This window comes from Vanellus vanellus (genome assembly GCF_965231255.1).
Source record: "Vanellus vanellus genome assembly, chromosome: 7".
Lineage (NCBI taxonomy): Eukaryota > Metazoa > Chordata > Aves > Charadriiformes > Charadriidae > Vanellus > Vanellus vanellus.
Window position 1 is genome coordinate 12,362,720 of NC_138912.1, and position 22,971 is coordinate 12,385,690.

The following is a 22,971-nucleotide window of genomic DNA, read 5'->3' on the forward strand; positions in this document are numbered from 1 at the left end:
GACTGAGTTCATAAAACTGCCACCAGACTGGGATTTTGACTTTCTTGTAAACAGAAACAAAAGGCTGACTTGCGGAAGGACAACGAAAATAAACATTTCTTAAAGTCCTTAAAGACATTTCACAGAGCTGATATAGCTATAAAAACAGAACACTGCAACTTCTGCAGCCTCAGAGACTCCGAGGTATACCATATGCTGGCAGGGCATGACACAGCTGTCTTCAAATAACTTCGCATTAAAAGCCTTCCTTACAAACCCCCTTTGTTTTCATTAATAAAACGAAAAAAATAGTTATTTCCTCAAGCTATCTCCCTGCTCTGTACGTATACAGCACTTAAATCACCCAAGTCCTATGTCTCGGGCCAGCATACGTAAAACCCGTGCTGCAGAGCAGGACACAGACCAAGAAGATGGGGAAGCATGCCCTGGGAGAGGAAAGCCTGCAGCGCAAACTCAACCAGGGTTCGAAACAACTGCCTGACAACACTGCGTACTTTACCACGGGCCCGTCCTCTTTCATCTCCAGGATCTGTGACAGAGAAAACAACTGTTCTCTAATAAGATCAGACAATTTTCTTGCACAGCTTTCAGAATACGCAGAAGCAAGAAGCCATCTTCAGCATAAATTCTTAAGAAGTAATGTGCATAATCAAGGCATCTTTTCTCCAAGCGCGAGATGCAAGAGCACTGTATAAACAAAAGGCTGCTACACAAACCCCATCTATTTAAAATACTGTTTATTTGTGATTTAACATTAATTAGCATTACATCTATGAGCAATTTCAGATAACATTTATATATTTTCCACAGGACACAAGAGTTGGCTGGCTCATTCTTTATGCCAAAGCAAGTAAATAGAGGCATTAGCAAAAGGTGCAAATAGTTCACGGTTGCATTTTTAAAAATATTTATGCACATTGCATTCATTTAGATATATTTTTTAAAAAGTTATGAAAAGCGTAGTTCACAGGTTACTGTTTCTACATATGTTGTAATACAACACAAATAATGTAGAACATAAAAAACAAAGTAAGCAACTGAAAGTTTCCACTAGGATTAAAAACACTGATTCCAGTATTTAGTGATAGCTAGAAAATTGTTTCCAGGATCCATTCCAACATTGCATTATCACACTTACACGGTCAAAGCTAACCAGCCCCCGAACATGCTATAATCAACATTTTTGCATGCCAAACCACTCTCCAGCCATATTTAACGATTATATATTGTATAATATTTCAACCGGCAATTTGGGAATCACATGGATCTTTAAAATGTACGTCCTATTGCGATGACTGATTTACAGACGATTTGACACAGCGAAGAAAACCCTATGTTAATTTCTATGTTTAGTTTGTATTTACAATACAGTAAAAGTACTAAAATGACAATATCAGTAAAAATGAGTAGGTGGCGATACCACCCTTACCCATGGCACTAGGCTCTGATTTGCTCTGGGTTCATCCAAAGGACAACACAGATTCACGAGACCCTTTTACAATTCAAATGAAAGTGAAAAAAAAACCCAAAGTGTTGCACTCTGTATGAATCCATACAAATTACTTAAAACGTCTAATATGGAAATGTCACTTTGCTGATTTAATAAAAATATCCCATAATCCATATCATATATTTAAAAAAAATAATCACCAGACTTTTACTTTCTTTGTCTTCTCCTATTTTCTTACTATTTCACTTTCCCTTTTAACAGTTTTGTTTCCTTCATTTGGTTATGTTAAGAGATTATTTTTCTTCATTCATTAGCAATACCATGAGAGAAAAAAAACAAACCCACAAGTAATTTTTAAACATGAATCCAGTTCAATTTTATATGCTTTTATCTTTTGATTCCTAAATCCCTGGATTCCTGAATTATATTTAAGTATACTCTAAACCAAGCATTCTTAAATACACTCTACTATTAAATGCTTGGTTCACATGCTTATAATACCTTTATACTGAATGGTATACAAACATTTGAACATATAAAATCTTCTTTTTGTTTTGCCAGTTAAACTAAATTATCAATGTTAAGTGTATAAAATCCCCTTTCTTGAAAAATAAGGGTTCCCCCCCCCCCCCCAACTGATAGAATAAAAAAGAAGTCTTCAAAAATTATATTTCACTAAAATGAAATATTTGGCAAAAAAGTTATTGAAGAATGGAATTCTTTAGACATTTTGTATAATTCCAAATAAACTTTCTCTTACACAGTTTTTCCCCTAAGATTATGTGCCAGTGTATAATATTTCTATACGATCTAATCTTAAAAAAGATTGAAAGGTGTGCTGTTAATATGCACCCACTCAAACAGGGGTACAGAAACATAAAATATATGGTCAAAATCACGATACAAAAATGTATGATCTGGTTACCAAATGAGACAGCAGTTTTTAAAAGTCATATGATCACTCATCAGTAACTTTATTAAAGACTTTAACTGTACTGAAAAGTTTAAGGTCTGCAAAATACTCCAAGCAGAACTTGCTGCTGCATACTGTGATGGTATTCGATCTTGCTATGACGGTAATTAAGCACCTGCCAGTGTAGTTCTACATGAAACTAATGAGTGTTTCCAACCCTCATAGCAATTTTGGGCACAGTTAAGTGAGAGATGAATTAATTTTCAATTAACATGAAAGGTTTTGTTTTTTGTTCTTTTTTTTTTTTTTGGTTGGTTGTTTTTTTAAAGCAAAACCTCTTCCAGTTCCTTTTTGTTTAGGTTAAAAGTCCAGTTACTGCACACCCCTAACACTACGCTGTTAATGGTCAACTTAAACGTTTAAAATGTGCAATGTCTCCTCGCAACAGAGCTGCACTTATGCTTCTACTTTCTCCTTCTTTTTACTCTTTTTCAGGAAAGATGGGGTGCGGAATTTCTTCTTCTTCTTTGATGGGGATTTGGAAGGTGACCCTTCAGGGGACAGGGTCTCTTCTATCTTTTCAGAGCTTTTGATCGTAATCTCTACGCTCTCCACAGTACTAGTGGTTAACTGACTGACCCTCTTGGTGAGATCTTCTTCCACGTCATGTGCATCTTCCTTGCCGTTCACCACCACAACCGGCAACTCCACAGATATTAGGTTAGCATTCTGGGTATACAGATCTTCATGATTTTCTGAAAGAACAAACAATTTTGCAATTATTTATGTATGCTATCCTGAAAAAAAAAAACAAAACAGTATTGAAACAAAGTCTGCGAGTCTGGACTGTGATCCAAAGAATGAAACCCAAAGTGCTTAGATATGGGTTTCCCCCCGCCCTTTATCTCCACTTTTACTTGTTGTAAGCAGACAATACTGTGAAAATGTCATTAAAAGAAAAGGGGATGAAAAAGCTAACCTTATCTCTGCCAGGTACGTATAGAGCTCAAGCTGTATACAGTATATACAAATACAGTCTACATAGCATATACGTATACAGTCTCAAGCACAGTCAGAATTATGCTTTACTGCAAGAGACTAATTTATGAAAACACTGCCATCCCATACAGAAGTCTTTGGAGAACTGGCCTTTCAAAATGCCTTCTTAGACTCTGCTGAAAAAGTCTTTGGCACAAGAACTAATCTTAACACTTTTAGTAAAATAAAAATATAATATCTATTTCCTCCACCTTATTAATATCTAAATTTCAGTATGCCCTGTGTTGTTTTCTGTTTGTGAGAATCGTGTATTAGAAAAAATTGGGAAAAACAGTTTTCTGGACAGAGTCCCACTCAGACTTGGTAGAAGAGGACTCTGTTTGGCTCAGTTGACTTCATGCAAGTTTAAGAATGCAGCAGAACAGTGGATGGCTCAGGTTTTCAGAGCCATTGGCATTGTAAAGAAATTGCATGAAATACCTTCTAATTTTTCTGGGACATTTTGCGGGGATTGAGTTTGTGACTGAATTTGTGACACAGATGAACCGTCATCTGAGAATAATTCCTGTTCAGCATCTGCAGGACAAGATTTGAATTAGTAGCCATGCAAAAGTAAAAATCAAGCAAGAATGTCAGTGCTAGTGCTATAAGATTTACAGCTCTGCTAGAATTGCATCGCTCATGCTGACAACATCAAGAAGTTACAATACACAGTTTAAACTCTAAATTACGTATTTACACATTTTATCTGCTAACAATTATTATATATTAGTTCTTTAATAGAAAGCATTAAAAAGGGTGGCAGAGTTGCATTCCAAGTAGCATGCCCCGTAGTTTTATCTAGCCGTAAATCACACAGTTTGGTGTTACAGTAAGCTATCGTGCTCTGCCCTGAATGTGACATATAGCAAAATTGTTTTATTACACAATATTAGTGAAGAAGAATGCATAGGAAGTGTTATTGTTAAAAAAAATAAAATTAACCTGGAATTAGTAATTCCCTATGGAAGAGCAGTATTGGAAGAAAATGTAAAAAAGTGAAAGTAGATAAGTCTTGCACATTGGGAGAATAGAAGAAAAATCGAAGAAGCCAAGACCAAACATCTCAGTAAACTTTTGCTCAGGTGGGCACAGACTAGGTGACCTTCACAAGGTCTTCCAACCTAAGCTATTCTATGATAATTCTATAATTCTATTGCCACACTTGTGTGACCCCACCTGGAGTACTGCATCCAGCTCTGGAGGCCCCAACAGAAGGAGGACATGGACCTGCTGGAGCGTGTCCAGAGGAGAGCCACAAGGATGATCCGAGGGCTGGAGCACCTCTCCTATGAGGAGAGGCTGAAAGAGTTGGGGCTGTTCAGCCTGGAGAAGAGAAGGCTCCAGGGAGATCTTATTGTGGCCTTCCAGTACCTAAAGGGGGCCTACAGGAGAGCTGGGGAAGGACTTTCTACTAGGGCATGTAGCGATAGGACAAGGGGGGATGGCTTTAAACTGGAGGAGAGCAGGTTCAGATTGAACATTAGGAAGAAGTTTTTCACTTTGAGGGTTGTAAGGCACTGGAACAGGTTGCCCAGAGAGGTTGTTGAGGCCCCACCCCTGGAGGTGTTCAAGGCCAGACTGGACGTGGCCTTGGGCAACCTGGTATCCCTGCCTATGGCAGGGGGGTTGGAACTCTATGATCTTCAAGGTCCTTTCCAACCTAAACCATTCTATGATTCTGACAAAAACAGTCATTATACTAAAGTGTGTTTTTGTCAGCCCCATTTCTGTGAAAACCTTTCACTGCATTAATTTGAACACTAACCAAAGTGAAAAAACCTAAAACATTTATCAAAAAATTCTACCATCTCGAGGAATGATTAGTTCTAAAGTAGTTGCCAATGGTATATGCTAATAGTTAATAGGTATACATTTTTTACAGTAGATATTCTCAAACTAAGAATTTACTTATTATTAAAATGTAAACCTCAACATTGAAAACCACACCACTGACCTTCCAACCCTTGCTGCTTGCGCTCAATTGTTTTCTTATACTCTTCCAGTTCCTTTTCTGTGAGATGGCTGAATGGGTTGGGTGGTGCTGGTGGCGCGTGCTCATCATCTTCAAATTGCATTGGCTGGAAAAGAGAAAACCACAAAATTTAACAGTCAGAAAAAAAAGCAGCAAGATATACATGGTTAATGTCTTTTTTTTTTTTTTTTTCCCAAAGTTTGGTGACAGCAGATTGGCAGGGAACACAGAAGAAAAACATAGAAGCAGCCAGATGAAAATTACCCCATTTAACAGGCATTCACATAGTAATGGATACTGACCACTGAGCTGTAAATCACCATCCTTTCGCAGCAGCACAATCATTATTTGAGGTTGTTTTCTGTTGTATCAAGGGGGACAGCTTCAGAGTAGATACCTGCCTCAACAGCTTACACTTCAGAGACTAACATACTTGTCAAGAGAAGTGAAAGTTCTTTAACAACAGGGATTCAAAAATAATGTTTCCCATATTTTCTACAAATGGGCCAAATTCTAGGATTTTTTTTGTAGGAATGTGACTATGCACATGCTCCAGTTTAAGAATCTAACTGGAAGAGCTCTTCAGAGATGCATCTTGCAATGACAAAATTAAAGTTATTCTCATGTTGAAAGAAAACTCTTTTGGAAAATATTGGTTTTGCCTGAAATAAATAAGCAAACTCAGTGTTATCTCAAAAGAGTATTGGAAACCAAAATGAGGAAGTAGAGGTACTAACCCATGGATGGTTGGAAACTCTTAGAACTATAGAATTCCAATTACAATTCATCACAGTTTGTTAGATAACATTATTAGGGATATCTGTACTGTTTTCAAGTAAGTCTATCGTATTCAAGAAAAGACTAACGTGGACAGGTGAGAAACTGGAAACGCTCCCTCCCAATAAGAAGCCTGTTTCTAATGAAAGCTGCCTTCTACACGGTCCCATCCTACCCTTTAAATTCAGTTATTTCCAGGCCTCAATCATTTTCTTAGCAGTGGCTCCGCAGACTGATGAAAAGATTATTTTTGGCACCATGCATTGCAAAGTTCATCACTGTTTAGCTTAAATGGTCTTAGACAGGAGTCCTACTTCACTAATATTAATGGCAGGCAAACTTACCATGCATATCTCCATTTGAAACTAACTTTTTAAACCTCTGAAATGGAACATGAATAAAATATATTACACATCCAAAATCTGGCATTAAAATAATCAGTTCTCACAAAGTATTTAGAAAGAAAATGGCCCAAACTGGTGTTTGAAAGACAGGCAGCCAAATAGCCCAAATATTTGTAAATCAATTAATTGTGTCCTACTCACTGGACTTGGCTTTTTATCCACAACAATCCCAGCGAGCAGCTGAGACTGTGGTCCTGCTGTCTTTAGGTCATATCGGTTTTGCTCCCTTATCTACATAGAGAAAACAAACCAGGTTAGAAACAGACATTTCTCTTTAACAAATCCTATGCCTATCAGCTTTGCAAAGCCAGTAACACAGTCAGCAGTGAATGGTTTGAGGATCAAGCTGTATGCTGCTGCACCTAAAAATTAAGAACTCTCCTTCCACCTCTGAATACACTGCATAGGTTGTTTAGCCCTTCAAGTACTCCTGAATATTCATCCTAGTCCCAATTCTGCACTTCATGTAAGCCCCTGTTTAGAAATAAGCTCCAAGGAATAATATGTCTCTCAATGTGTCCTTTCCATCCCCCCAAATAAGTGAACTTTGTTAAGCCATTAGAGAGACCTTTGTGATTCCTTCTGCGAATACCTCATTGTCTTCCCCAAGCCAACAGCCGTAACTTCACATTGTCAGTGCTTAAGAGATTGACAGATCAGATATAAATATAAATACAAATACAGATCAGATAAAAAAAATTCTACAGCAGTAAAATAGAATAAACTATCTACTGAGACAGTGACAGGCATGAATTTAAAAATCATTGTCTGGGACTTGTATTATTAATCTCTAGATGATTAGAGGGTGCCTTTCCAGTTCTAAGGAAGGGAGTTGCTCCTTCTGACTCCAGTTCAGTCCCCACAGATACTGATATGGTGCTTTCCAAGAAAGAAAAAAAAAAAGTATTCAAATGGAAAGTGTCCTGAATATCTGTTAATATAGTTATGCTTAGGGTGGAGTATTTTGTCAGTCTGACAGTCAGCGTCTCATATGCTGGAAGGGAAAAGCAGCGAGATATTTGTGTTTACAGAGAGGTCCAACAATAATTTCCCATTTTCTTTTTTTTTTTTTTTACTGCCATTAGGAAGCAGACTAGACCATAGAAACTCCATCTTAATAAGTGCTAGGAGAATTAATACAGAACAGAGTGAGATTACAGTCTGAGATTGAATCACGCTGTAGATGACGCACAGCAATTTGGTTCATGTTGACACCTAATTATCCACTAAGTATAATGCTAAATAGCAGGGACTACCATTCCCAATCTATCATTTCCAGAGTTAATACTCATCCTTCAAACTATTGCATTCAAAATTTATATATATATATATAGCATATGTACCTACAGACTTCATGTGTATCATACACTTAAACACATGCTTTTTAGAGTCAAAAATCACACACATTGTAAGAAACTCCTTAGTAAAATAAGAACATTTGAAAATGTTATTTTACTGCTGTGTTAAATAATTACTTGAACATATAACTTTATTTGGAAATGTTACAAATTTTATTTCATTACACTTCTTTTACCTTATTTCTCTTTTCCAGCACTTCACTTGGGTTTGTGTTTAGAGGAACAAACTGGTTTGGATCTTCAATTTTGATTGGCGTTCCTCCACTAGTCTTGGAGGAGTCATCAGCTTTCATCCACTTAAAGGGGGGAAAAAAAAAAAAGCTAAAAATCCCAGCATGATGAGGAGGAACAATTCTCAGTGTTGTCTTACTGTTAAAGCGGAGATATAAAGAAAGGACTTTCTGATTTTATTCTCAATTCCACATGACACCCGCAAAATAATCCCAACTCCTTACAAGTTTGTATGTTCTCCCAAGAGGACCTAAGTTGCCTTTAATATGTAACATCAAGATTATTTTTTGAAAACACTGAAAGACATTCCTCAAAAACGCAGTACTAACTAACTGTGTACTAATGAAGTCATATTTAGAAAGGATCAAGCTGCCTAGTAACTGGCATATAGATCCACTAGCTCCAGAGCCCTTGTTCATGCCATCACCTCTGCTAACCACACATTTTGTCGGGAATTTTCTTCCTTCGTAAGTAAGGTTTTACATCCATTACTGAGGACATTTTTCTGAAACTTAAGCGTAGAAACTCCACAGTCTGCCAGCAGGAGGAGCTGATGCTACAGTTGTACCATGCAACTGGGAGTAGCCCCATAGTAAATAAAATGTTTTGTAGTCCCATGAGAGCCACCTCTCTCCAGGCTGGCCACACAGTGGGCAGCATCTTGGTGAGATGAAGGAGGAGGAAAAATCTTGATCATCATTAGAAGCAGTAGACTGAACAGAGTCTTCGAAGTCTTTTTTCGGCAAGCTCACAAACAGGGATAGTTAGAGACTAATTAGAGCTTGTGTCTCCCTTGTGTAGGGAACCGCCCACGGGTTATTTAAAACCTTCCTATGTTTGGTGGATAATTAATAGCACAAAAAAGATATGGTGGAAAAACTGTTTTCTACTTCAGGAATCAGAAGAGCTAGTAATAACAAGGAAATCATTGCTAAATTTTATCATAAACTGTTACTTTTCCAAACAGTGAACCTCCCCTACCCCAAACAGAGGGGACCCTTAGTACTAATGTTATTAAGTCTCCCTAAAGCCTGTTTTTATTTGCTTTACAAACTTATTTGCTAATCCTGTTAAAGATTTCCTGATATAAACAGTGCATAATTTACTTTCTCTCAAGTGTGAAAACAAAGCAACTGCCTAAAGTATCTACCTACCGTGATCTTAGTCCTGGGACTGGTTTCCCCGTTCCAGGACTCCTCAGGCACATTGACTTTCAAGTATGTGTTTGGAGAGTTCAGCCATCTTGTCTTTTCCCTCTGTTGCCTCTGTGCCAGGAATTTCAGGGGGGAAAGTGGGACTGTATCATCTTCAAAGGAAAAGGCAGTCACAGTGGCTGGGATCTCAACGTCACTTTTATGTCTGGGCTTTTCCCTGACTAATGGTTGCCTGTAGGCATAGCCAGTTCTGTATCCCTATGGAGGAGGAAATACAACAGAAAAATGGTTTAAAAAAAAATTTAAAAAAAAACCCCAAACATACACAAAAATCAAAAAATCAGAAAAAGTTATCCAAAGAGAGTCATGGAAGTTTTGGACTGCTCTAGATGCATTAAACAAGTCCACTGAGCTCTACAGAGAACGGGCTCTGGAACCCCATTTAAAATACCCTGTACAGTAGCAGTTGAACAGGACCCCACTCACACTTCACCTTCCTCCCGTCTTTGTGAATGTGTGACCAGATGACCTGCTCAGGTTGTGACCTAGGTAGCATTCATGAGGACATTTATCTGACTTGCGTAACAGCACATCCATGACACTCTCCCCTTCCTCACCCTACTTTTAGCAAAGGCTGTTCCAGAATTCATACTGCAGTGAAACAGACATTTCAAACAAATAATAATCATCTTCTTTCTTAGTAGTACAGTTGTTAACAAAATGTAGAGGTAATCTTCTATGTCTATTTACCAGGGTGTGATTAAAATTTTTTATTACTATGAGGCCACTATAAAAAAATACATTTGTGAGATGGGTTGAACAAAATTTCAGTTCAAAACATTATAAACTCTTCTCAATATAGAATACTACTGTCAAATACACTGACATGATAAAAACTAAACCAAGCAGAAGAGATTTCATATACAATAAAAGTTACTCCATCTTTATTTTCAAACTCAGAAAGAAACCAGAAAAAAAAAAAAAAAAATGTTCGCTTTACAGAAGCTAATCCTGTACTCAGAAGCTTACAAAGACTGTATGGACAATGCCGTCAACATGCTCTCACCAGGTTGTCCAGCATCCGCATGAGTGCTTCAAATTCTTGCTCCCCAACTTTCCATTTTTGTTGCGAAGCCATATTAACTCCACCTCCTCCAGTTGCTGCCACAGCATGTGTGGAAGGCTTGAACTTCTGCAGATCCAGTAGTAGAAGATTGTCTATCCCACCTGCTCCAGCTAATGCATGAACCTAGAGACACAAATGAGTGTATTTCATTTGTGGGAAAGCTTTTGGATTCTCTGCTTTTCTGAATTCACAGGAAAAACACAATTGGACACATGCCGCAGTTATTTCTCATGCTAGTTTTCTTCTGAGCAAAAATGTATTAAAATACATAGCAAGTGATTCTTAGGGAAAGGATGATAATATCTGCTAATAATTGCACTTCAAAAGGAATAGACTCAAACTCAAGCTTTCAAGAGTACCTTAAAAAGGTCCTTCTGCATCACCAGACAAAACATTTTTCATTTTCATATATGTTTCAAAATGAATGAGTGATCAAACTCAAAACAAATGGCAGGAGAGGGAGGAGAGGAAAGGAGTGGGAGACTGCCATTTGCACCTCCAAAGACCTACCTGGGAGGACAGGATCACTGGGGAACTAGTAAGAGCAAACTGATGAAGTTTCTGGGAATGGGCTTAGGAGTTATGGAAGGTGAGGACACTTTCAGTGGTCTCTCCCCACAGGTTATATATAGATGATACCTAACTAGGTAGCTGAAGTTAGACAAAATGGAAAGAACTCATTTTGGGACTCAAGTTATTTTTAAATATGCTACCCTTTACCATTACTCCAGAGACCTTTTGTTTATTTGGATTTATAAATCTTTGTGATCATAGGGAGAAGCTTCTTTCCTTGTCACAACAGTCAGCTTTGATACATGAGCTAGATGTTGAGAGATCTTAAGTCACACTTCCACATGCAGCAAATACCACTGAATCTATCATCTGACAGATCTCCTGCCTGAAGCTCACTCTTCACAGCATGGAACAAAACCTGTACCCTTCAGAGTGTAACACCACCCGTACTCACTCTAGGAAGAATGACACAGTATTTGTGCTGTTCCTTCTATGTTTTCCCCATTACTCCAATTTCCCTGACTTTGATCTGGCATATTATTACCGGATTCCACAACCCCAAATATTTTGTAATATTAGAGATCTTCCCATCTGGGATATAACCTGTAATTCAGCAGCATAAACGTTTGAAATGAAATGCAGATAAATTCTCTCTCACCTGTGTTTCACAGGCCAGTTGCACATTGAAAATATAGTGGAATGCTTCTTCCAGTGTCTCTCCTAGCGCTACCACACCATGGTTTCTCAAGACTAATACCTAGTAAATGAAGACACTAATGTTAAATGGTAGAAACTGGCGCAGTACATGAAAATTATTTATGAAGAGCGTGAGTGAGGCTGAATACCTTGCAACTGGGTCCAAGAACTTTCTGAAGCTGAATTCTCTCTTCCTGTTCATCAAGAGATCCCTGGTAGTTGTAATAAGCAATATCTCCCAGAATCAGAGCCTCTTGTGATATGGGAAGGATGCCACACTTCATAGAGGAAACCTGTTTCAAGAAAATGAAGTACTGTTAATTGGGCAAGAATTAAATTCTTAAACCCCACATCTCAACCACCCAAGCCTTAGCAGGGTGTACGTTGTATCTTTGCTAGAAGAGAGACAAACTGTCCATAGCGAAACTTGAGAAACAGTATCTTTTTTTTCCCCTCCCAGTCTAATTTGCAACAGGGTGACAGAGCTGCTGCCACCCAACCTAGGGGCAGACTCATTATAAGAAAACACAAATTACCCCAACTAAGTTAATTTTTGTGAATTTTATCCACTTTTAATTCTCAGCATAAGCCTACTTAATGGTCTTTCCTTCTTTCCCACGTTTATAACTTCAAAAAGCTAATATAAAAGCCATTCCTTTCCTTGTCTGTAGTCAAGGAATGCACGTATATGCATTTATATGTAAAAATAATATGATTTTAATTCTTTCAAGTCTCCTTACATTTTTATCATTGTTATACAGACCATTTTTAACTTGTATGTTAACTATGACTTTTTAATAGTGAGGTAAATCCAAACTGAACATATAACTACTAATTAAACCACTTAAAAATGGAGATGCATAATGCAAATTATGATGTATATAGCACATTACATGGCTTAAGATGCTATAAATGAAGCCTGTGTAAGCTATATGCTTTACAGCTGCCTCAACCTGAGTAGAATTGTATCTGAGCATAAGTTTATTCCTACCCATTTCACTGTGGCGGCCCTGTCTCCTACGCTGCTTATTTGATAACTTCACATCTTTTTTTACTAGTGTAGAGTCAATGTTAAAAACAAAACTGCTGTGAGCAGGGATTCAGATTCAGAAAGATGATCTAAGTTCATAAGGTAAACCTGTTTTCTTTTAGTTTTTATGCTAGAAGGAGGAAGACTTACAGCTGCTGTTGCAGGGGTATGTATATGTATTACACATCTGACGTCAGGGCGTGTGGAGTAGATGGCCACATGTGGACTGAATCCTGCAGTGTCAATACTTAGAGTCGTACTTCCCTGGTCAACTACATCTCCTAGGATGTTTACCTTAACCTGGAAAAGTCAAATAAAGGAGCAACGTTCAAAAAGTTTGCAACAACGGCCATTATGTACAAACTACTCTCCCTTGGTGCCAAATTTCCCCACACATATTTAGGGCTCAGAGCACGAAAAAAAAGTAGGAGAGCAGCCATGAATCTGTGTGTCAATAAACCATCCTGTTGTCCAAGCCCTTAACAGTTGTTGGAAGTTCAGCTGTGGAAGAAGCAAATACAAGACCCTGATACAACATATTCCTCTTTGGTCTAGCTGACCTTCCCTTGTTTCTGACTTGCAAAAATGAATTTTGTTAACATTTCCTACATTTTAAATATGAAGAAAATTCACTCTCTGAGAAATTTCCAACAAGAAAACTAAATGCATAGGGAATTTTCAATTTCATGGGAACGTTGAAATAATAATTCCAGGATAAACAAAAAACAACAGCAGGGTCATATCAGGTCTTGTTCTCATGTTCTGTATTTTGGTTCTGTTTGCTGGTGTAATGCCATCAACTTCAATCTGCTACCCCTTCCAACTGGATGTAGTTTCTTTACAGATACGTACTGACATGAAGAACATATGGCAGGTTCTGCACCAAAAGATACGTGATTTAGCAGCTACCATTGCTTAAATGCCAATCTGTAACTTCACCCATCTCTTTTGTTAGGCCTGGGGAAGATTATTCAACTTTACTTCCCCACTTGTAAAGGTAAGAGCTGATTCTACTAACACTACTCCTCCAGAGTCATTTCATATGTATTACCATATGGTCAGGTTATAAAAGGTTGCTGTTATACTGTGGCTATTTGATGAGCTTCAGCAGACAGGAAAACAAAACTTTGCTGCTCCACGTTGAACTGAAGACAAAGCAACAGAAAGGAAAGCTAAACCCAAAAAGAAATGCTGAGGACAAAGGATGCTAATATCTAAGTAGTTAATCAGTTTTTCATCTGGTGGGTAAACATTAAAAAATAAGTAACAGCATGAATATAGTTCAGAAGTCCATTTTAGCAGTCACAAAAGTCTTTCAGAAAACAGGTTGAGCCTTGATGGTTATTACAGCAGGTGAATCACATACCAAATTAGAAGCTGAAGCTTCAGAAAAGGACAGACCTCTTGGAATGATTAGAATATGGTCATGTTCTTTGCTTACTCTTACCTGCAAAGAAGGAAGAAAATGGATTACTGATCTATTTTTGAATTTATATTATTCAAGGGGAAAATTAGTTTGAATGAACAAGTGAGATTCCAAACAAACATTTTTATTCTTTAAAATACTTACTGTGATATAGGTATTTGGCAAATGTGCCCACCCGAACAAGTCAGCCAATCTATATAAACTGGCTAACTTGCAACGAGTGAGTTTTTCTCCCTTAACAAATGAGGAGGTATCTACCCCAGGTAGATCGTTGATGGGTGTAATCATTCCATGGCCTGAAAAACAGATAAAAAAAGATGTTGGCCAGTCGGGCAATTAAATAACTTCTAGATATGCCATGATCTTCCACAAGCAGTGTATTTCAATTTTTAGCATAGCGGTACCAGCAATTATTAGACTGGAACCGCACTGCTAGGATTTCCAAGGTCTTCAGAAACCTCTGTTTAAGACAGTAGGAACCATACCCCAAATTTAAGTCCTCGTCTCTCTTTCACACACAAGAAGAGTGAAATATAGGTTTCCTTTGAAATACCACTCGTATTTTAAGCTCTCTTCTGATTCAAGATCCTATATAGGACTGGAACTGTGCTTTAAGATATTTGCCACTAATGAAGTATTTTTACATGTTTGAAAATTACAGGAGAACATATTCCCGCTGGACTTCTGACACCAGTATAACTAATCTGAAGTCTCAATCTGAGGACTTTAATTTAGTCCTACAGAAGAAATTAGGATTAGTGCAAGAGTTCTCAAACTGCTGGACAGAAGTGATCACCTCTTCACGGAGAAAACACAAAGATCAATTTACCTCTTTGATTTGTGATTACACAAACATGCCCTTCTCCCCTTCATGAATGCACGATATCCCTTTGAGAGCTACAGCCTTTGCTTACAGGGAAAGTTGAGACCAGAAGAGGAAAAATTCATTTTGGCTTTCAACAAAAAGAGTATGCACTTTGAGATTAGTCGTCCTGTCAGAGTCCCCAGGCAAACGCAGTAGAGACAGCAGTTGGACCCCACAGTCTCCCAAACCAGCCAGAGACAGGGAGGTAAGATTTTTTGGGCTCTCTGTTGTTCTCTTCTTCCACTTGTTTTGCTAAATGAACTCTGAAGAGCCATTTTCACACCAATTCTCAAAAGATTCTGAATGCTGACAGCCGCGACTGTACTTCAGGTTTGTAAGCTCCCATATGATGTCCACCCACAGAACTTAAATCGACTTCAATGTTTCAGTGCTTTACAACTTGGAAAGAAAACCCTGGGTGTTAACTGAAAGATCCTAGTGACATCTTTATAACTGGAGTGCATATTACAAGCTGGTTTTAACTGTGGGAGCTGTTTGTGTAACAATTCAGTTTGCCAGGCTAACTGCCCCCCCCCCCCCCCCCTTCTAAAAATAATTTATGTACAAGAGTAGAAAAATAAATCTAAATTGTTACATATTTCACATCTCGGGTTATGCTCACGTTAAACTGCTAATAGTAACAGGGCGCAGCATTTTGTTCCCTAGCTCAGTTAAACTTTTATTAGAAAATTCTAGAATAATGGAATGTGAGGACTCCAAACATTTTGGATATCATTATATATATCAAAGAATTTGAGGGAAAGATGCCTGAAAAGGAAAGGTAAGGCCACCATCTGTACTACCTTACAGCTGAAGCAAGACAAAACTTTTATTCAAAGAAAAAGGAGACCCTAGCATTGCTAAGCCCGGGTGAGAATAAAAAGAGAAAGAGAAAAAATGCAGTTATATTCACTTACTGAGTGAAGATGAGGAAAAACCTGCAAAAGAGCTTGCTGTAATGTAATCAGCAATCTGCTGTAATGCAAGCAGTCCAGTGGGGTTATTGCCCTTCTTCATCTGTTCTTGAATAAGGCATTCCAGATCTTCTCTAAAAGCCTGTAGAAACATTTGAGAGTCATCAAGGAAACCTGGCTTTGATAGAAATAAGATTATTATAGGTGGGGCTGGTAGCTTTGCGTATTATTAATGTTACATGACACTTCCCCTTAGACCTTGTTTTTAGCTGCTTATAACTTTGCCAAACTTTAACCATTTGACCTAAACTTTGTACGGTAAGTATTGGCAATCTGGGGGGAAAGAGGAAGGAGTTTGGTCACAGAGGGTTAACTATTTCCCAGAATAAAACCAAGATAAAATGTATTTTTGTAAATGATAACAAAAAACCACTTTTATCAAGAATTAAAGAGTTCTCCGTATTTTGGAACAGGTACTTGAAATTCGATCAGGATGTGTTGCTTTTAATGCTGGATATTTTTTAATTCTGTAATTGCTCTGAAAATCCATCCAAAATCGATAAAGTTATAAACAACTGGAAAACTGGAGCTCATCCATTCCTAAGTAGTATCACAGACATGCAAAAACTAGAGGAATGCCGGGATGTCATCTCCTCTCTCTTTCCTTCTCTCAAAGGGAAAAAACCCTTCCCTCTTCTCCGTATAAAACATCCACAACCCCAAGAGATAAACTCTTGCAGAATATATCACAAAAAAGGTTTTCACAATATCAAATTTAATATACTATGCGATGTGGACAAAACTTGTTCCTTCTAGATGACAGACATTAACCACTACACACCACAAACGCCTGTCCTAGGACTATTTCAATCTTGACGTATCCAGACTAAGGAAATTCTGTTCCTTCAAACTTCTCTTATAGGTTATATCTTCGAAGCCTCTCATTATTTCTTGGCAGCATCTTCCAGCTTTTGTCTGAACCAGCAGTACACAAAGCTGCATACAACACGAGCTGAGGTGTATTGTGAATGCTCTTGCTGGTTCACTCCAGAAAGACATTTGCTGTCTTTACCATGCAGCTGACTCCTATTATAACTCCGGGCTATTCCCTATATGTAATTGCTCCTTTCAGTTTGCCTTCCTTGGTAGAGTACTTGCTCTCAATTAAAAAAAAAAATAGTTCTATACCGCAAATATAATTTCTTCACTGAATTTTAATTCAGTCCTTCAAAACACCCACTTTTTTTGGTAAAATCCACCAATCTCATTGAACAGACTGTTCATCAACAGCTTTGACTCCAAAAGAGTGCGCTACCAGACACCCCAAAAACATCCTCAAGACTTCTACTTGATATGGCCTCCCAGCTGGGCAGCTGAGCATCTACAACTACACCTTAATTTTCAAGTTTTCAAACACCTATTCTGTTCCTTAGGGTAACTTTGTCAGGGTCGCGCATACCTGAGACTTGCCAGATTTCCATGAGTAAAGCCTCTAAAAACTCCTGTGGACTGACTAGGCAGAGATCTGTTATGTGGCTCCCTCGGTGCAGACCAGACTACACATGCTGCATCCCCCCCCCAACTGAAAAACCTCTTGCTAGCCTGAAGATGCATGGGCAAAGTCAGTTTTTTCTCTTTAGTGGCTGCTGTAGGTAAGATCTGTGCAGCAGGGAAAGGGAGCAGATGGGGAAAAAGGAAGGAAGAAACAGGGAACCGAGTGAGGAAAGGAACCTAACTGGGACTGGGAGAAAAGAAGCGGAGGTATAGGAGGTGGATCAGCACTGGGAGCTTCTAAGGGAAACTGATGGGAGGTGATTATTGGGAGGTAATTGCCAGAAAGGCTAACAAGGATTTGTGGAAAGCCGCAAGTGGTTGGAGGAAAAAAATCTTGACTCTCATCCCTTGTCTGTCTTAAGATGACTGTGAAACCCATTCCTCTAGATGTGATTTAGCTCCAAGGATAGCCATAATCATCACGACTCCACGTGTTCCAACGGCAACGTGGGCACCATCCTTACTGGCAAAACAACGAGCCCAGCCTGGAACCCGAATGTGGCTGCAAGCCTGGGCTGCTGGAAGTCAGACGTGCAGATGATGTTTCTTTGCCCCTCTTGCACACAGACAATAATCTTTATGCATACCACAGTCACCTTGTCCCCGTGCCTCATTTGGCACACAGCGGCTAGTTCTCACTAGAAAACAAATTCAGTACTTTTTCTTCTCATGGCCCAACACGTGGCCCTGTGCCTTTTCTGCAGGCTACTCATACTCTGTTGAGAAGACAGTTATTTATCTGACAAAATTCTTCTGGGCAGATAATTACTGTAAATCCAAGTGCTTCACAAGCATTAACTTACTAATGCCCCAGACATGCCTTTAAGGTGCAGCAGGGCCCTGTCATCATTTCCACAGAACAGCAGCGAGGAGGTTGAAGTCAGATGTTTCCACCAACTTGGGACATTCATTTTGAGGCCCAGAGCTCCATTTGCAGAGTACTAGGCAGGAAGTAGCTTCTTCCATACTCAAAGCACAACTGTCAGTGAAAATTCAAGTGCAGCACTGAGTGTTTAATGCACTGCCATGCCTCAGGGTAACAAGTGGGATACACAGAAAATCATAATCTGAAAATCCAGGAAACAAATTCAGCAAGAAAAACAAGAAATCCAGAAAACAACATTCAGCATCACTGAGAGCCCAGTTTAAATGCTTGAGGCTGGTTAGTACCTGAATCTGAGCATCTCTCACTACAACCAAAGCAGTTTTCAATGCAGTTCAGATACATATGATTTATACAATCCCCTGTAGGAGACGTAAGGATTTTCCACATAACTAGAAGAAAGCATTTTGTTGGTCAAACAGCTCGCAAATGGATAGAAAAATGAGCCAAGGTCCAAACCCTACGTTCTACCAACCTGCTCAAAAGTGCAGAAGATGTAAAATAACAGAAGCACTTCCTTGGCCCATTGAACTTCATATCCCTCACATTACAGAAGGCTTCCCCCCCTGCCGTAAAAATACCCCAAACACATAAAACAGGCTTTCAAGCACCAGCCATCCCAGCACCGGCTCACTTTTCTGCTAATGGTTCACCATGAACCTATGGTTTTACGGCACTTTCTCCTTCTGTTACTATGATCTATTAAAGATTGCAGAGACAACTGGCCAATATATTTCTTCAACCACCTCTACTAACGCTTATTTTCAAATTCTGTCATTCCAAGATATTCAATTACTTCTCAAATATTCCTGAAAGAGGCCCCTTGCAAGAAAGCTCTGCCATTTCACACTCTGCAAGCCTGAAATGCTCTTTCAGTCTTGTTTACAATCTGTATATAAGGAAACTGCACATTTGTAGTCTCCCGGGGGCCATGTGGAAGACAGAATTCACAAAATTTATGGAAGTATTTGCTTGGGAGGAGATGGAGAAAAACAGTTATCTGTATTACATTAAATCACTCTCACTTCAATTCAACAAGGACTATAAAAAGGATCTGCAAAAACATTCACAGTAAACTCTTATTAGTCATATGCAGACTCTTTTTTTTAAACCTGCGTGAGTAATGTTACTTCTATCGCAGAAAAAAGGTAGCATAATGTATTTTAGGCAATTTTTGACAGAAAGATTTTTTGGTTTATTTCTTACTGTATTTTAATTCTTCTGCTTTCTGATCATGCTGTTTTCATTCTTCTGAGCTTAGTTTTGCTCTCTGATGCTAACAGTAGTATATTATACACTTACTGAGGCTACTACAAATGAGGATTTAGTGTTGTACTAACAATTTTGTTAAACCAAGTAATTTCAGAAATAACAGAAGATAGGAAAGAGCCAGGGCAAGCAGCAAATATGGGAGTTTGGGATGACCTGTAAAACAGAGGTGAGGATATGGATGAAGTGCATAAAATAAAGTACGCAATTTATCCACATGCCAGTGCGCAACAATGTTTTCTAGCAGACTGCAGCATGCAGTGTGTCAGGCATATGATTCACGCGCATTCCTTCATGCATATTTATGAATATTTCAATACTTTTCATTCACTGCTACAAACCGTTAAAACTTGGACCTGTATGTCCTTAGATAGCCATCCCACATGGGCTAACACAACCTTCCTCCGTTTCTGATAATTCCTGATGGGCTCATTTGATGGGCATCGCCTTCTGGACAACAATTTACCTTAAATATTAGCCATTAAATTAATGATATTTATTGAAGCTTTCACTGCACAGCACTGATTCTGTAAAACCACTACCATGCAGGGTTCCAGTTTTGGGATCTGACCCATGCAGCAGCAGGAATCTGCTTCCGAAAACCTAACTGCAGCCTGGAGACCAAGTGGTTTGGTTTTGCTTTAATTCACGACTTTAATACATATAAGGCATTACACTGCAACTGCCCACAAGTGACCAAGTGAAAGTCATGCTTGAGAGAGATGTTTTCAAAAAGACGACAAAGACTCTGCTCTGGCACAAAGCAGATATTTTCCAAGCAGAAAGGTCACTTGTAATTTCAGATGTAGTATTTGACAAGAAAATGCTGGCAAAGGAAAAACTGTACTGTCAGATGAATAAAAAACGATGTTATTCAGCAGTACGTTCAGCGTTGCTCAATAAAGAGAAAGTTTCAGCTCCGGGATTTAAACAGCTCTTTGGGTACATGTGGGGTAGTTTTTTGTTTGTTTTTTTTTGTTTGTTTGTTTGTTTGTTTGAAACCACTAAAACTTTAGACATAAGATGACACAATAAGAGCAGTGACTTTTTACAGTGGGGTACTGAGTCCCAAAGAGAGAAGCACAGCATCTCATGGCTGCCCATCAACACAGCCGCCCCACTTCTGGACTGGGCCAACCTGCCTGTGCCCGCACCAGTGCTACAGCAAGGCTGCTGCCTGCACAACCCACCCCGCCGTAGCTGAGAATCGTTTCCTGTTTACACAAGCATCCTTCTGCCTTCAGAGAGCTCACCCGCCCAGCCAAGCACCAGCGTCCCCCTCCTTGTTTGTGCTGGAACAGCACTTAAAGCATCCTGCTGAAAGTCTGCATAGAAAACAGCCCGTGGTGTGAAAACTGGGCCCACGACAGCTATTGGTAAGGAGGTAGGGCAACATTTCAGACAAGATGCACAAACAGGAGGATGCCGAGTAGAGCTTTTATTCAGCTGGCAGCAGACAGCCACCTAAGCGAATATCCCAACCTCAGTCTGCAGCAGGCTGCAAACTCCCCTTCCACTACTGCCAGCTGAGGTTATTCTCTTCAAAACTGCAGTGAGCTGAACTATGCCAAGTTACACCAGAGAGAAACAGTTTTGCATTTACACCATGAACCAAACCATCCCCTGCACAACCAAGCACACCAGCAGCTGACCTGACTGCTCTGAGTTGGTGGTACCCGGCTGCTCCACCTCCATCTCACCCATCTTCTGAATGGCCACTCCACTACCTTGCACTGCGACAGGATTTCCCCACAACTCACCAGTAAAACTATACAGGGCAGCTCAGCCTGTTCCCAAAACTGTTTCTAGAAATCCCCTGTTTCTAAACTTTCTAACTGTTTCTAAAACTCCAGCCAACTATTTTACACCAGCTCAGACAGCCTTACATGGTACTGTGGCCTGCAAAACAGATACAGCTTTTCTTGATAGAGTTATTAGTTGCATGATTAGGTCAAGGTCTTTCTGACATCATAAAACTACTCCTCCAGAAGTATTTGTAATCATCTTCCAAATACATACCATAAACTCAAGCAGTTTAGATGCAAAAATCTTTAAACTTAAAACTGCAAGGGCTCTCAAACTCGAGTGAAATTACAAGCCTCAGTTCTGACTCATTTACTTCCATTTTCTTTCAGAGGGAAGCCTTAGTGTGAGCTGACAGTGTAACTTTGGACTTTTAAGAATCAAAGCAACATTTGCATGTACCAGTTGAGAACTGGTACTTTTCAGTCAACATAAGCAGAAAAACTAGAATAACCAACTTGTTAGAATAACCCATTTTACATGTATACACATCTCTCTATAGCACCAAATAACAATGTTGCTAGAAAATTTGGTATTAATCTCTCCATCTTGGTAGGCAGCTTTCTGAAGATGCTAAGAAGTATGCAGGGTCATAAGTATTTTGACTATCTTTCTATGCTATTTGTTGACCATTGATTTCTCCATATAGTCCTTACTCACTCAAAAGAAGTAGACATAGGATAACAAGAAAAAATTTTTCCCTGTAAATAGAGAAAACAATGGTATACAGGTCATCTACAAATACTCCATACCATCGCAAACCTTTAAGAGAAGAAAGCATGTGCTCACATCAGGACTAATTACAGTAAGGTCCAAACCATTTGATATGTCAGTCTACAGGAAAGCAGCTAAAAAAGGTATGTGAGGTCCTACATTCACCAGCAGCGCTGCTGTTAGCCTGAGCGCTACAGAACCACACAAGAAACCCCTTCACTCATTTTTTACTTTTGTCCATTTTCGATCAGTTTATATATCTTAAATCCAGTTTTGAAAAGGATCTAATTCAACTTATCTACATATAAACGCACCCACAAAGAATCTCTAAGCCAAATCACCACCACTGAAGAAAAGTTCCAAAACTTAACTGGTATTTTGTTCTCGAGAGCGAAGAGATGTTAATTTTAAGTCCTGTGCTGTAAACGCAGCTGCCTGCAGAGAGGAAGACCTTCACTGAAACAGCCGATACAGCTTCGTAACAGGCTGTTTCAAGACCGGAGTTTAGATACAAACAACCTAAGTGGAAAAGGGTGGAGTTAGCCACAAAAAAACCGCCAAAGAGTTAAGGCTGGCAGGGAGAAGATAAGTCACAGAAAGTGTTTGCTAATACTATGAAAAGAAAAAAAGAGAAAAGGGAGCTTCTGTGTTAAGACAGAAAGAAATAGGCTCTGTATTAAATATGGGGAACTAGGTAAAGTTATAATAGTATCTTCACTTGCAGCGAAGTGTGTGGGTATCTGGGCTGGATTCAGCAACTCGATTGACGGCAAGCTGGTCCCATACAGAGTTCAGCCTGCGCCGGTTTTTCCAGCTCCTCTAACCTGGTACACACCAGCCTTCCTCCGTGAGCTGAAGCGGTGCGTTTACTCCTGCGA

At 39.1% G+C, this 22,971-nt stretch overlaps 1 protein-coding gene across 2 annotated transcripts in view; it reads right to left on the reverse strand.

Annotated features, from left to right (window-relative positions):
* Positions 1 to 720: 720 nt before the first annotated feature.
* The window catches only part of ADD3 (adducin 3), a 105,454-nt gene continuing 83,203 nt past the window's right edge, over positions 721 to 22,971 (reverse strand). The window contains exons 5-17 of one of the 2 annotated variants that reach the window (XM_082486234.1): positions 15,874 to 16,012; positions 14,236 to 14,387; positions 14,032 to 14,112; positions 12,816 to 12,965; positions 11,785 to 11,928; positions 11,598 to 11,696; positions 10,367 to 10,549; positions 9,301 to 9,558; positions 8,092 to 8,211; positions 6,699 to 6,788; positions 5,359 to 5,482; positions 3,843 to 3,938; positions 721 to 3,118 (exon numbers count right to left, since the gene is read on the reverse strand). In XM_082486234.1, coding sequence (XP_082342360.1) covers positions 2,820 to 3,118; positions 3,843 to 3,938; positions 5,359 to 5,482; positions 6,699 to 6,788; positions 8,092 to 8,211; positions 9,301 to 9,558; positions 10,367 to 10,549; positions 11,598 to 11,696; positions 11,785 to 11,928; positions 12,816 to 12,965; positions 14,032 to 14,112; positions 14,236 to 14,387; positions 15,874 to 16,012 — 1,935 coding nt within the window. In that variant the 3' untranslated portion in view covers positions 721 to 2,819. The remainder of the gene's footprint in view (positions 3,119 to 3,842; positions 3,939 to 5,358; positions 5,483 to 6,698; positions 6,789 to 8,091; positions 8,212 to 9,300; positions 9,559 to 10,366; positions 10,550 to 11,597; positions 11,697 to 11,784; positions 11,929 to 12,815; positions 12,966 to 14,031; positions 14,113 to 14,235; positions 14,388 to 15,873; positions 16,013 to 22,971) is intronic. The other variant, XM_082486235.1, reaches the window with a different exon arrangement.